Source organism: Drosophila ficusphila, unplaced genomic scaffold (genome assembly GCF_018152265.1).
Source record: "Drosophila ficusphila isolate 14025-0441.05 unplaced genomic scaffold, ASM1815226v1 contig_791, whole genome shotgun sequence".
NCBI classification, from domain to species: Eukaryota; Metazoa; Arthropoda; class Insecta; order Diptera; family Drosophilidae; genus Drosophila; species Drosophila ficusphila.
In genome coordinates, this window is record NW_025064737.1 from 4,953,826 (window position 1) to 4,966,507 (window position 12,682).

The following is a 12,682-nucleotide window of genomic DNA, read 5'->3' on the forward strand; positions in this document are numbered from 1 at the left end:
AATCAGTTTATTAAAAACGTTCAACCAAAATGTTTCGAACTTTATATCTCCTCATAGTTCTGGTCATTTTAAGCTATAGTGTGAGATCATTTAATTATACTAGCTGTGACCAGGCGAAGCAGCCAAAATTCGTATGTTATGTTTACAATAAAAGGAATTTGTATGTCAAATATTTATATTTTTTCAGTTAAGTTCCTGCTGCGATGTACAAAAAAACGATAAAGTTATTAAAACCTGTCGTAAATCTTTGCTGGACAATAACTTAACAACTACAAGTAATGGAGGGACGAAAAATCTAAAATTTGATAAAGTGGCTCTTCATGCGGTGAGAGATATTTTCGTATATTAAGAATTCTACAAAGTATTAGTAATCTTCTAGAACATTTTTTAAATTTTAGTGTATTGCCGAGTGTTACTTCAAAAGTAGTGGCTTTTTACTGAACAATGGAAGCGTCCACGTAGAAGCTTTAAGGAAAAGTTATCAGCAACGCTACAAAGACGACCAAGCCATGTCGCAAATAATGGTGAAAAGCCTAAACAGTTGTACGGATTACGGTGGGTTACAACAAAATGTAAACATTTTTAAAAATATGAAAATTTAAACAGCTCTAAAGCGGTCTCAACAATTTCAATGGATGCGCACAAAGGGAGAGTGCGACTATTATCCTGCAACATTACTAGCCTGTATTATGGAGCAGGTATACGTAAATTGCCCAGCCACCAAATGGAAGAATACTAACGATTGTACAGCGATGCGGAAATATTTGATCGCCTGTGACGACGTTGCTGTCAACAGAAAGTAACATATCAAAAAATACCCAAATATAAAGCTTTGGCAGACGAATAGCTTTGCTATTTTGTATTTATTCTCCACACACTTGGAAAGTCAATTTAGTCAGTTCCGCCATTCCGCACTCAATCACATCGCCAGCTTTGAAAGCATCCGATCCGTTAGGCGTTCCGGTCAGAATAAGATCGTTTGGCTCTAAAGTCATGTACTTGGACACATGCGAAATTATGTCAGGCACCTTAAATATTAAGTCAGCGGTGCAGCCCCTTTGCTTCACCACTCCGTTGACAGTCAGCCAAAGTGGCAGATTGTGTGGGTCCTTCACTTGGTCGAGGGGTATAAATTTCGAGACGGGCGTGGAAGTGTCAAATCCTTTGCCCAAGGTCCACGGATGACCCGCAGCTCGAGCTGCGCCCTGAAAAATACTTTTATATATTGAATGAAAGTAAAATGTGTAAGGGTTCTTACCAAGTTGCACTGAGCAGTGAGATCCAAAGCCAGGCAGTAACCTGCTACATAGCTCATGGCATCTGCCTTAGAGACATTCTTGCAGGGTTTTCCAATCACAACGCCTAACTCCACTTCATAGGCCACCTTGGTAAAAACTTTGGGTATCTAAAAAAGCCATAAATATTAAAAACATTTATTAATTAAGGTCCCTACAAAAGGCGAACTTAATAAATTTCATTTAAAGCTACTGTTTTTTTTTTTTAAATCGTATCTAAAAGTTCAATGTAATGTTTAATTTACATATGTAGGATTCATATCTTGATTATCTAAAAAAGTTCTTAAAATCCAATAATTGACGTTTGAATCACAATTTGCTAGCGACTTGTAGTTATCATTTTGGAATAGTACCTATCCTTACATATTTTTTAAATTCGTTTAAAATTACAATCGTAATGCCATCGTTTTATAGGCGAATGAAGGTCTTGAAAAAATGTAGCACCAATTTCTACGATTTTAATTAACTCACAACAATGGGCTGTCCTTCTTGCAAATAAGAGGATGTGGGCTTAAGGAAGACGAGTGGCTCCTTGGGGACTGGAACGTTCCTGGCCTTTACAACGTCCCTGCGGCACATAAAGATTCAGGGGATTACCCATTTAGACAAAACTGTACAAGTAAGCACAAATTTACATGTAGTTGAGAGCCACTCCAACAATCTTCTTGCCTTCGCTCAAGAAGTTGGCGGCGTTTTGGTCACGGCAAGCCATCCTCAGGATTCTAGTTAGTTGCACCACTGAAAATTAAAAAAAACCAAATTGACTATTCTGTGAACTCCGAGAAAAGAATTAGACTAGAACAGCTCTGCGGTCAAATGAAAGTGAGCGTTTAGCCATTGACAGCTGGAAAACACTTACTTGCGCAAGGTTTATTAATTTAAAAGTGGGGGTTATCTGGAGAGGCGCCCCCCGCAGAAAGTTTATCAATTAAATAACAACAGAAAAACAAGAGAGCGATCGAGAACACAGCTGATGCCTAGGGTTGCCAACGTTGGCCACGAGTGTTGGTCAGTTGTAAAACTATTTTACTTTAGTATTCTGAAAATTATTCAAATTTAATATCGGTATAGGAATAACGGTAGTTACAACAACCTGTTTGAAAACTATTGGGGCATTACAAACGATATCTCCTTCTTGGCGTTCTTCAACACTAGCACTGCCAGTGCGACCGCTTGCACACCACGCAGCTACCGATATCGATAGTGCACACTCATCTTCTTTTGCCTCTGGTGTCAGTCCATATTTGGGCGGAAACTCGTGAAAAATTAAATCTTTCGTTTGAAAAGTTCGTGCAGAGTAGTTGCGCGAACTCCATAAGCAGAAACCAACAAGTGCAAGCAGCCAGGAGCTGCGAAAATAATGACTGCCAGCGAGATTCTCTCGATTGGTGAGGGGATTTCGGCGTGTTGAGTTTCCCTTCGCCTTCGCCGTTTTCGCGCATCGCGCCTGCGGTCATACTGAATACGAGACGAACAAATTGTAATTTTCGTTCGAGCTAAAAAATATATGAAATTGCAAGCAATAAGCGATTTGCGAACCGCGTAACCGAAAAGTCAGCAAAGGCCCTACGTGGTGCGTGAGTGCAAGTGCGACGGCAAGCAGCCGAGAGAAAGAGCGTGAGAGAGAGAAAAGACGAGCAGTAACTCTACAAACACACAAACAATACAATGATGAAAATGGAGACTGACAAAATAATGGACGAAACCAACTCCAATGCACAGGCCGTGAGTTTTCGCTTATTTACTTAATTTAAGCGCGATTTCTGCCCGCATATGTATATTATGCACACCTTATTAAGTACATAATGCCCAAGGTGTCGCCTCTTCACATACAAACACACACACACACACAGTCGCGCCACATATACTTGTGTGCGTGTAATATTGCTTTATTTTCGTATATACTACAGATTTTGCACTCGTGCACTCTATTAAATTCGGACACTGTCACCGATCCTATAGGCTAACCTTAAACTTTTGCAGACTCAGGCATTAGCCTAATTATTCATCGTCGTCATCCTCCCCTTTGCCAATCATCCGTCTCTATACATATATCACCCAATTTCCGATTTTGGCTGGTCCAAAAACAATTTTCAGATTTCGGTAATTGCCCTCGAGTTTGTTTACACAATTAATAACAAACCTCTCACACAGTATACTTTGTTGCAGCCGTGTACATTTCAATCAGTACTTATTTTATTGTATACCCAATAGTTATGGAATTAAATGAGATAGGCTACTTTGCTGAAGGTCAGTTACCGCAAAAACCATTAAGCAATGTGCCCAAAAATAATTTTTTTTTTTTTTTTTTTCCCTTGCCAAGCAATAATGTTTTGCTTGAGTCATCTGGGTTTATTTTGCTGGAATCAAGGTTGAATCTGGTTAATGATAAACTGTTTCTCAGTAATAACTCCAAAACAGTGAAAACTCAAAGCCTTGTAAACCAAAAAAATTTTAATTATAGAATGAGTTACGTATTTACCATTTACAATATTACCAATAAAGATTATATTGAACTCAAAGTATATTAATTCTGTAAAATTTAAGAAAACAAATCGGAAAGTCTTCATGTAGCACAAACCAAGTTTTAGCTCAATAGAATAATTCACAGCTAGAGCCAACTGTGACATCCTTCATATTAGCTCAAAGTTACCAGGCAAAGGCAAACAACTAAAGCTCACAAAAAAAACATAATATGGCAATTAAATTAAGGCAACCGAACCGAATGCTTATATACAACACTTACTACACTCGCAAATAGTGCTGTACGCAAGGTTTTCGCATTGCTGGCATTGCAGTTAACTTAATTACTCAAATCACTCACACTCGAATGTCCGATTTGTTTATTTTGCTGAAATTGTTTGCCGAGATCTTTAGCATTTAATTGATGGCTGTTGATTAATGTTGTTCGTGTGGATCTTATTGGGCCATCAATGGGAATGTCTATATTTAGAATACACATAATGAGGATGGAACACCAAATAAACGTCGATACAATTATTACTTATAAACTGGCCGTGTGAATGATCTGCTTCAGTTGCTAGTCGGGGTTTTTTAGAAATCCGCTTTGCAAACTCTTTCGCCGCCAAATAAAAACAAAACGAGAAAATTACGAGAAGAAAGAGACTCATGGCGGAGTCGAAACTAATTGCCTAATTGTAAGCCCCCAGTTTGGGTCGTCACTTGCCTAAAATAAAGAAAAGTTGCACAACCCGCAGCTACCTACTTTTCCAGTTTTAACGATCGCCCCTTGACATCCAAACCCAAACACCCCACATGTCATCGCCCGAGCAAACCAAACAAATGCAATCTCATAATTAATTTCCCCATACTTACGTTACGTTCCTATCTGTTACTTCTCCCCATACAGTTCACAACCACTATGCTGTACGATCCGGTGCGCAAGAAAGACTCCTCGCCCACCTACCAAACGGAGCGGGAACTCTGTTTCCAGTACTTCACCCAGTGGAGCGAGTCGGGCCAGGTGGACTTCGTGGAGCAGCTGCTGTCGCGCATGTGCCACTATCAGCACGGCCAGATCAACGCCTATCTCAAGCCGATGCTCCAGCGGGACTTTATCACATTGCTGCCAAGTGAGTGACGATATAAATTTTATTACTTATTCTATGGGTGTCATCTAACAAAAGTAGAATCAGGTAACATGTTCAAGTTCACACACAAAAATCAAACATAGGATTCTGAAACACGCATAATATCACTGATTCCCCGTTTAGAATGGTTTGACCTTTATTAGATTATCTTATAATTTTAATAACAACAAATCCTGATATTATCTAGTAAACAAACAAAACCCAAATTTCATCGCTTCATTTGTCATCAAAACTCAACAAAAGTATCAAAAAAAGGTACATGAATCTATTAATTTAAAACACGTTTGTCATCTAAATAAGGGCAAAAGGTGTTGAAATAGTCTATAGGCCTTGAAATAAATGATAAAATCACGGGATGGGGAACATTGAACTGTAGATAAGTGCGTGTGGATAGCTTTAATTGGTACGCCTTCTTGGAATCAAACAAAATGATTATTGCTTTTCAGATTAACAGCACGTTTAAATTGCCAGAGAATCTATTTCATACTTTAAAATACCCAGATATCGATTAAGTCACAACCCATTTATAAGAATAATTTGAGCTAGTTTTTTCAATCTATTGTTTGAATAGTATACCAAGTTGTCTATAAATAGAAGTACGGTAGTTAATCAAGCTTGAATCAATGAGCATAAAGCAATTATCGTTATAAAAACTATTTATGGCTTATTAGTTACTAAATAGATTATATAGGTTATTCTATTAGTATTCCAGTGTTAGTTAATGTTCTTTGAGTTATGATGTTTTATAACATGTTGTAAAAGCTCTTTATTATCGGGATCAGCCTTAACGGCCTATAAATAAAAACCCTTAATATGAGGTTGCTACCTCAAGGGCTATTTTTTGTATTATCTCAATATATGTGTAGATTGTTTAAGGTTAAATTAATTCATTAAAAGGCAATCAAACATACGTCACATGCGAACGGGGTATTCTGACACACACAAACGTTATCAACAGCGTACTTTGTATGGGAGGTCAGTACTCTCAGATGGCCAAGACGCCACCTGGCAACTGCTGATAAGCAGGCGATAGCAGATGCCGGGATGGAGCTCCCAAAACTTAAAGTTTTTATAAGCCAAAACAAAAACCGGGCAAAGCTGCAATATAAATCTTAGCCACGTTTAGTGGCGAATAGAGAGCAGAAGCCGGGCTTAATCCCTCGACACGCAATAGCTGAAACAATAACAAACGGCAGTTACAAAGTTGAACAACATGAAAGGTAAATCCCGCTCAGAACTCAGAGCTCGGAACCCAGTGCGATTCGTTTCGCTCCCCCCGACTTTCACCCTTTCAACTCCCGATTTGTTGCCGGGCATGTTTCCAGCGAGGAAAGCCAGTGGGTGGCGAGAAGGGGGCTATTGGCTGTTGCCTGTTGGCTGTGGGCTGTTGACTGAAAGGTCGTTGCTTCCATTAAACGCGCTTTACCGGAACAAAAACAGAACCGAAAGCCGGAGCGAACCTTGTATATTATTCATAAGAAAGTGTGAATCGATTCTGTTATTGATTTTTAACTAATAACAAAACTATTGATTATGAGTTTTATTGGAACCACTGGTATTGTGTTGATAAACTGGTTTACAATGAGTCTGATTATGTGAATAAGCGAGCACTTCGTTTATCAATGCATCGCGATACGTGTGCATATCGATGACTCAAATAGTCAACAAGACCTGTGCGTGCAACTCAAGCCTTCGCAAGGGCATTCATTTACAGAATATTTATATACATTTCTGTTCCCCCGTTCAGTTCGTTTTCCGGGTTTTGTTTTACGTTTGTTTTTGGTTCAGAATTTTGCATCTTATTAAGCAGGGCTCTGATTGCCAGCAGAAACGCAGTACACACCTATATTGTGAAATGTCTTCGCGAAGAATGCCTCTTTAATTTGTAAGCCTTTCTTTCCTTGAACTACCAGTCTGGAATAAGTTCTTTGAGGAAGTTGTCGGATGCTTCCGTTGACTTAATCCCCGGCAATGTCCTCCTTGTTCATGCTTGTTATACGACGATGTTGCTATGAGCGTTTAGCTTTTTCTAGCTTAAGAAAAGGCAAAAAATATACCCATTTATTCATATTTTGGTTTTGGATTGGTTGTATATCTTATGAAATTAGAATCCTTTCAATCAATTATTTTAAAAAAGTTTATATAAATATAGATTTTAGATAAAATCAGCAAAAGAAACTGTTAGAAGTAAAATAAAAGTTTATATTCTTACTCTCTTCAGCCTTTCACAATTTAATATAGAAGAACAGAAAATTCCATTTGTTAGATTAAAACGACTTAGTAATCTTAGTTTATTAATGAATCCACACTTGTTTTTAATCTTATTAGTTAAGCATCCCAGACTATATACAATCGAGAAACCCGAAAAATAATAAATCAAGTTTTTGATGTTACTAATTTTTCCTTTTTACCGATCTTCGTTTACTTTTTCCTTCATTTCCTTAAGGGGGAAATACAATTAGAAATTTTTTTTTTCGAAAAATTTTTTTTTGGCTTAATGTACTCCAAATATATCTGGGAGTAAGCCTTTAAAAGCATAAAGCCGTCCGGTAATTATTTTCAGAGTTATACGCAATTTAGTGAGGGTGTGTCATATGGCGGACATGCACAAAAGTAAACTTTAAACGCTTCTCCTGAAAAGTCGTGTTTTCAAAGTCGCCGTGCAATGTACAGCTCAAAGATTTTATTTTAATCGAATGCGGTTTTTTGCATTATGTTTGAAATTAAATTCTCCACACCATGAATATAACGGTTTTTCATATTTGTTTGTTATAACATGTTTTTTTTACAATCAAAGTCAAAAAAAAATCGTTATTTTTGAAATTTTTTTTAACCTAAAATTTTTTAATGGAAAAATAATTTTTTTTAAATATGGTTTAATTCATGGTGTGCGCTGTACCTTTAAGTTTAAAGCCCAGTTGCTGTTTTTTGTTTAAGTCGTGATCCTGGACCTGGAGACTGCACGGCGCAAAGTCCTTCCCTAAAAACACGACTCCACATTATTGATCATAAATGGGCTTAATTACAATATTTTTCAAAAAACTTGACTGATTTTTATTGCTCAATAATTACCCAATAACATGCAAAAAGAATCACTAAGATTCATTTAAAACTCTACTTGCAATCCACTCCCAAAGATAGCCCTCATTTCAGGCCTTCTAATTGTATTTCCCCCCTTAACGACTTGTTGGCATCACTGAATGTTCTAGGAAAGAAAAAGAGTTGAAAGTAGGCAACATTGTCTCCTCCATTTACATTGTAATGCACTTCAAAGGCAGCTAACCGGGGGGACAGTCGGCTCGGGACGACAGAGCGACCGACGGACGGACGGATTCACAGACGGATAGACACTCTTAAGACCGTTAGTCGCCGGCGACGGCAAACAACTTGAGCCAAATCGTTGCCGCCCGCCAAACAGCCTGCCATTGCTGCGAGTTATGCACATTTTTAATTGTGTTTGGCAAATGCTGCGAACAGCGAACATCAAGAGCGAGGGGAGCAGAATGCACAACCCAGTGAATACTCGCAGGCACTTCAGATTCTGCTCTGGCTCTTCTGACTCTGACTCTGACTTGGCCCATTCAGTCGGGTTGTCAATGCAGATAGAGATGTGACTCTAGATGTGGCTCATGCCTCCTCTTCCTCCTCCTCCTCATCCTCTTTGGGGCACCCAACCACCACTCCTTCGTATGACACATGTAAATATGCCGCTCTATTGGTTGCGCCTCCTCCACAGCCACTCCCACTCCCACTTACTGGGCTAAGTGCATTTTAATGCCGTTAGGTGCATCATTTTGCCTCTTGTTCGTCGCCCAGTTAAAGTCTGCTGATGTGGTTGGATTGCATTGGATTTGATTGGGCTGCTTTGGGTTGGGTTCGGTCGGGTCGGGTTGGGTTGGGTTGGGTTGAGTAGGTGTCTGACAAGAGCAGTAGCAGTTGGGTAGGGTGGCTCCACCTCATATCTGATGGCAATTTTGTGATGTGTCATATCAGAGATAGCTGGGTGCCAACTATAAATAGCTGCTTTAGTCATTAACTTTGCTGAAGAGATGACCTTCTCAGCGAATCATCTAGATCTGAGAAACTTTAATAGCTTGTTAGATGCTTGCGAGTTACGCTAATTACATTTTCTTTTCTTCCACCAAATGCAGTCAAGGGTCTGGATCACATCGCAGAGAACATTTTGTCGTACTTGGATGCCGAGTCGCTCAAATCGGCCGAGCTGGTCTGCAAGGAATGGTTGCGCGTCATCTCCGAGGGCATGCTCTGGAAGAAGCTCATAGAACGCAAGGTGCGCACAGATTCCTTGTGGCGCGGATTGGCCGAGCGGCGCAATTGGATGCAGTACCTCTTCAAGCCAAGGCCGGGACAAACACAGCGGCCCCACTCATTCCATCGCGAGTTGTTCCCCAAGATAATGAATGTGAGTATTCACCCCAAAATGTCCTGCTTGCAATTGGTTAATTTAATCTGACTTATTATATGGTTTCAGGACATTGACAGCATAGAGAATAATTGGCGAACTGGCCGGCACATGCTGCGCCGCATTAACTGTCGGTCGGAGAACTCGAAGGGTGTCTATTGCCTGCAGTACGATGATGGCAAGATTGTTTCCGGGTTAAGGGACAACACCATCAAGATCTGGGATCGTACGGATCTGCAGTGCGTTAAGGTGGGTTACAAATTCATTTATAAAGTGAGAAGAACCTTAGAATATTACTTTCTGTTATGTTGCCTTAACATTTCTTTCTATTTAAACATGTAAGACACACTTCCCACATTCAAACTCAAAAGTTATTTAAACACTTTTAACATTACTTTCCCTTAATTACAGACCCTCATTGGCCACACAGGATCGGTGCTGTGCCTGCAGTACGACGACAAGGTGATCATCAGTGGCTCCAGCGACTCCACCGTCCGCGTGTGGGACGTAAACACTGGCGAGATGGTCAACACCCTCATCCACCACTGCGAGGCGGTGCTGCACTTGCGTTTCAACAACGGCATGATGGTGACCTGCTCCAAGGATCGATCCATCGCCGTCTGGGACATGACCTCGCCCAGCGAGATCACGCTGCGTCGCGTTCTCGTCGGTCATCGCGCGGCCGTCAATGTGGTCGACTTCGATGAGAAGTACATCGTGTCCGCCAGCGGGGACCGCACCATCAAGGTCTGGTCCACCTCGAGCTGTGAATTCGTGCGCACCTTGAATGGCCACAAACGTGGCATAGCCTGCCTGCAGTACAGAGACCGCCTGGTGGTCAGCGGCAGCTCGGACAATTCCATAAGGTGAGGCGTGTGAATTTAAGCGAGTTTCCTGATCGGTGATTAATGATGTGTGCTAAACTTTTTTCATGGGTAAATGTTGCGATCAGTAGTAGCAATTAATGCTGATGGCCATTCCCAATAAAGCTAATGGCTTCGCTTTAAACTTTTTTGCTTCCTTATACCAATATTAGATACACTGATATCCAAAGTTGATTTTATCATTTTTGGTTAGGTAAATTAAGAATTGTTTACTATATATACTATAATATCGGAATTACAATATTACATTTGAAATCTGGAGAAAACTGTTAGCATAGAACTTATCCATGTTGTCCATCTGCTTTGATCTAATTTCAGACTTTGGGACATCGAGTGCGGTGCCTGCTTACGTGTCCTTGAAGGCCATGAGGAATTGGTTCGTTGCATCCGTTTCGACACGAAACGAATCGTCAGCGGCGCGTACGACGGCAAGATCAAGGTGTGGGACTTGGTGGCCGCCCTGGATCCGCGAGCAGCCTCCAATACTCTTTGTCTGAATACACTTGTGGTGAGTCATCCACCTCGTCATTTCCGCTCTTGTCTAATAAACCCTTTTAGGAGCATACTGGGCGCGTCTTTCGTTTGCAATTCGATGAGTTCCAGATTGTAAGCAGCTCGCACGATGATACAATTTTGATTTGGGACTTTCTAAACTTCACACCCAATGAGAACAAGTCCGGCCGCACACCGTCACGTAAGAGAAGCGACTTTCACCTCATTGATCTCTTGAATTATGCATAACGGTTTCGTTTTTTGTTTTCTGACTTTTCTTTGCGACTGTTGCTGTTACCGTTACCGTTGCTATAGCGGCCCTGATGGAACATTAACATTTTATGCAACGGCAGCTGCACGAGTTACATCTGCAGTCCTCGAGCGAGGAAGAGGACGACGACGAGGACGAGGACGATGGCGAGTTTTTTGATGAGGAATCTAGGGATGATGCTGGGGCGTTTATGGGGGGATTTGATAGACATCGAATTGCGGCTGGTTCGGATTCTATCACCGGTTCCGGTTCGGATCCAGAATCGGATGACCTGGATTTCGATGTAGATGTTGAGAATATTAATGATTATGATGAATGAATTGTGAGTGATTTAAAGCCAGCGTAAACACACAGCATTGCGTCTCGTCTATTTAAAAACTATGTTGAACCCAAGATACAGCGATCTCTGAGCGTCTATTTTACAATCGCACACAAAAACACAACTCACATCCACCCACACACACACAAACATACACCCCGACCACAACAGACACGGAACACACACATAATATGAATTAAATGAAGTTATAAAGCAAACAATAAATGCAAAAGGAGTATACAAAACATATAACTTGCTGTTAGGTTTGTCATGAACGAATGAGAATGAAACAAAAACAAAATGAAACTATGTATTAGTTGTTTAGGCGCTGTAAATCTAATCGAGGGTCAGTCTTTGAATCGCGCCATGGATCGGTGGTTCGATCGGGCGTTACTTTAAGTGTTTCTTTAGCTCAAATACACAAGCATCGCGTTTAGGCAGCTGCCGCCTTAAGAGGAAGGAGAACTGTTAAATGGCTTGGAACCTTTTCGCAGGATGAATCTGCAAAGCGGCCAGAGGAATCAGTCTTTAGTATAAATGTTAGTTAGAGTCGCTTCATTGAAATTGGCAAATGATCATTTCGGTTCGCCGCATTGCACATCTGTAACCTACTTTACATGCCTATTGCCTAAAGTTTGTGTTAATTGTAAAGTTAAATTTAAGCCTAGTATTTTATTGGCAATTGTAATCTAAGTTACCCAAATACAAATAATTTAAATTAAAAGTTAATTATGTAAAGAACGGCACGAACAGTGTCTGCAATTGGTAGTTACAAAATCCTTCGAGTAAAGTTGAATACAAAATTAATCCATTGTACTGCAATATATAACCGATTCTTTGATTGATCTATGATAACTATAGATTTTAGATATACAGATGTATGTAGAAAATAGCAAATTTCCAGGAAGTTTCAACAATATAATTATATGTATGCAGTTCGTTGATTGTGATCAATGGATATTTTACTATATGTATTGCTATTTATAAGTTAAGTTCCAATGCTATACTTGATCTGGATCACGATCGCCGCTTCCGCGTTAACTAATGTATGTACATAACGTTTTACTTTAACAAAAAATGATGAAATATGAACACATACTCCGGAATATTTAAAACTGTTAGAGGAAAGAGTGCAGTTTGTTAAAAGATTGCCGAGCAACTGCTATTGCGCGAATGGGCTTAGTATAGGTAACAGATAACTAGAAATAATAATAAATTGTGTATAAATGCTAAATTGTGGTTTTTCTAATTGATATATATCTATATAAATTACTTGTTTTAATTATTAGCTTGGGTTTTATAAGCCCAATGTTTTTTGGCTTTTACCAAAACGGTGTGCCATTAAATTGGAATTAATTTTGAATATATGTATATATTTATTTTATTT

At 39.7% G+C, this 12,682-nt stretch overlaps 4 protein-coding genes across 6 annotated transcripts; 3 read left to right on the plus strand and 1 right to left on the minus strand.

Moving 5' to 3' along the window:
• The first annotated feature begins 25 nt into the window (after window positions 1–25).
• On the plus strand, window positions 26–844 carry LOC108098584. The gene is made up of 4 exons (XM_017201624.1): window positions 26–131; window positions 188–325; window positions 399–555; window positions 607–844. Exons 1-4 carry the CDS (start codon window positions 30–32, stop codon window positions 801–803), a joined length of 594 nt encoding a protein of 197 aa, XP_017057113.1. The 5' UTR covers window positions 26–29; the 3' UTR covers window positions 804–844.
• Window positions 845–4,745, minus strand: LOC108098583 (acylpyruvase FAHD1, mitochondrial). Of its 2 annotated transcripts, none has more exons than XM_017201623.2 (5): window positions 4,632–4,745; window positions 1,931–2,033; window positions 1,767–1,863; window positions 1,259–1,405; window positions 845–1,205 (listed from the first exon to the last, which is right to left on the minus strand). In XM_017201623.2, exons 2-5 carry the CDS (start codon window positions 2,005–2,007, stop codon window positions 864–866), a joined length of 663 nt encoding a protein of 220 aa, XP_017057112.1. In that variant the 5' UTR covers window positions 2,008–2,033; window positions 4,632–4,745; the 3' UTR covers window positions 845–863. The 2 variants fall into 2 exon arrangements, with proteins under 2 accessions (XP_017057112.1, XP_017057111.1); XM_017201622.2 differs by lacking the exon at window positions 4,632–4,745 and adding an exon at window positions 2,155–2,288.
• Window positions 2,463–11,544, plus strand: LOC108098582 (beta-TrCP). Of its 2 annotated transcripts, none has more exons than XM_017201620.2 (8): window positions 2,463–3,020; window positions 4,666–4,888; window positions 9,058–9,329; window positions 9,399–9,578; window positions 9,741–10,195; window positions 10,532–10,721; window positions 10,772–10,907; window positions 11,021–11,544. In XM_017201620.2, exons 1-8 carry the CDS (start codon window positions 2,964–2,966, stop codon window positions 11,038–11,040), a joined length of 1,533 nt encoding a protein of 510 aa, XP_017057109.1. In that variant the 5' UTR covers window positions 2,463–2,963; the 3' UTR covers window positions 11,041–11,544. The 2 variants fall into 2 exon arrangements, with proteins under 2 accessions (XP_017057109.1, XP_017057110.1); XM_017201621.2 differs by having other exon boundaries at window positions 10,532–10,718.
• Window positions 11,036–12,529, plus strand: LOC108098585 (nucleolar transcription factor 1-like). Its single transcript, XM_017201625.1, has one exon. The coding sequence runs from the start codon at window positions 11,047–11,049 to the stop codon at window positions 11,293–11,295; it is 249 nt and encodes an 82-aa protein (XP_017057114.1). The 5' UTR covers window positions 11,036–11,046; the 3' UTR covers window positions 11,296–12,529.
• Window positions 12,530–12,682: the final 153 nt, after the last annotated feature.

Coding starts and splice junctions, on each gene's coding strand:
- LOC108098584 (XM_017201624.1), top strand. CDS start 30: ATGTTTCGAACTTTATATCTCCTCATAGTTCTGGTCATTTTAAGCTAT. Junction 326..398: donor ATAAAGTGGCTCTTCATGCG/GTGAGAGATATT, acceptor TTTAAATTTTAG/TGTATTGCCGAGTGTTACTT. Junction 556..606: donor AAACAGTTGTACGGATTACG/GTGGGTTACAAC, acceptor AAATTTAAACAG/CTCTAAAGCGGTCTCAACAA.
- LOC108098582 (XM_017201620.2), top strand. CDS start 2,964: ATGATGAAAATGGAGACTGACAAAATAATGGACGAAACCAACTCCAAT. Junction 9,330..9,398: donor TGTTCCCCAAGATAATGAAT/GTGAGTATTCAC, acceptor ATATGGTTTCAG/GACATTGACAGCATAGAGAA. Junction 9,579..9,740: donor CGGATCTGCAGTGCGTTAAG/GTGGGTTACAAA, acceptor CCTTAATTACAG/ACCCTCATTGGCCACACAGG.
- LOC108098585 (XM_017201625.1), top strand. CDS start 11,047: ATGCAACGGCAGCTGCACGAGTTACATCTGCAGTCCTCGAGCGAGGAA.
- LOC108098583 (XM_017201622.2), bottom strand. Junction 1,864..1,930: donor GGAGTGGCTCTCAACTACAT/GTAAATTTGTGC, acceptor TATGTGCCGCAG/GGACGTTGTAAAGGCCAGGA. Junction 1,406..1,766: donor AAGAAGGACAGCCCATTGTT/GTGAGTTAATTA, acceptor TGGCTTTTTTAG/ATACCCAAAGTTTTTACCAA.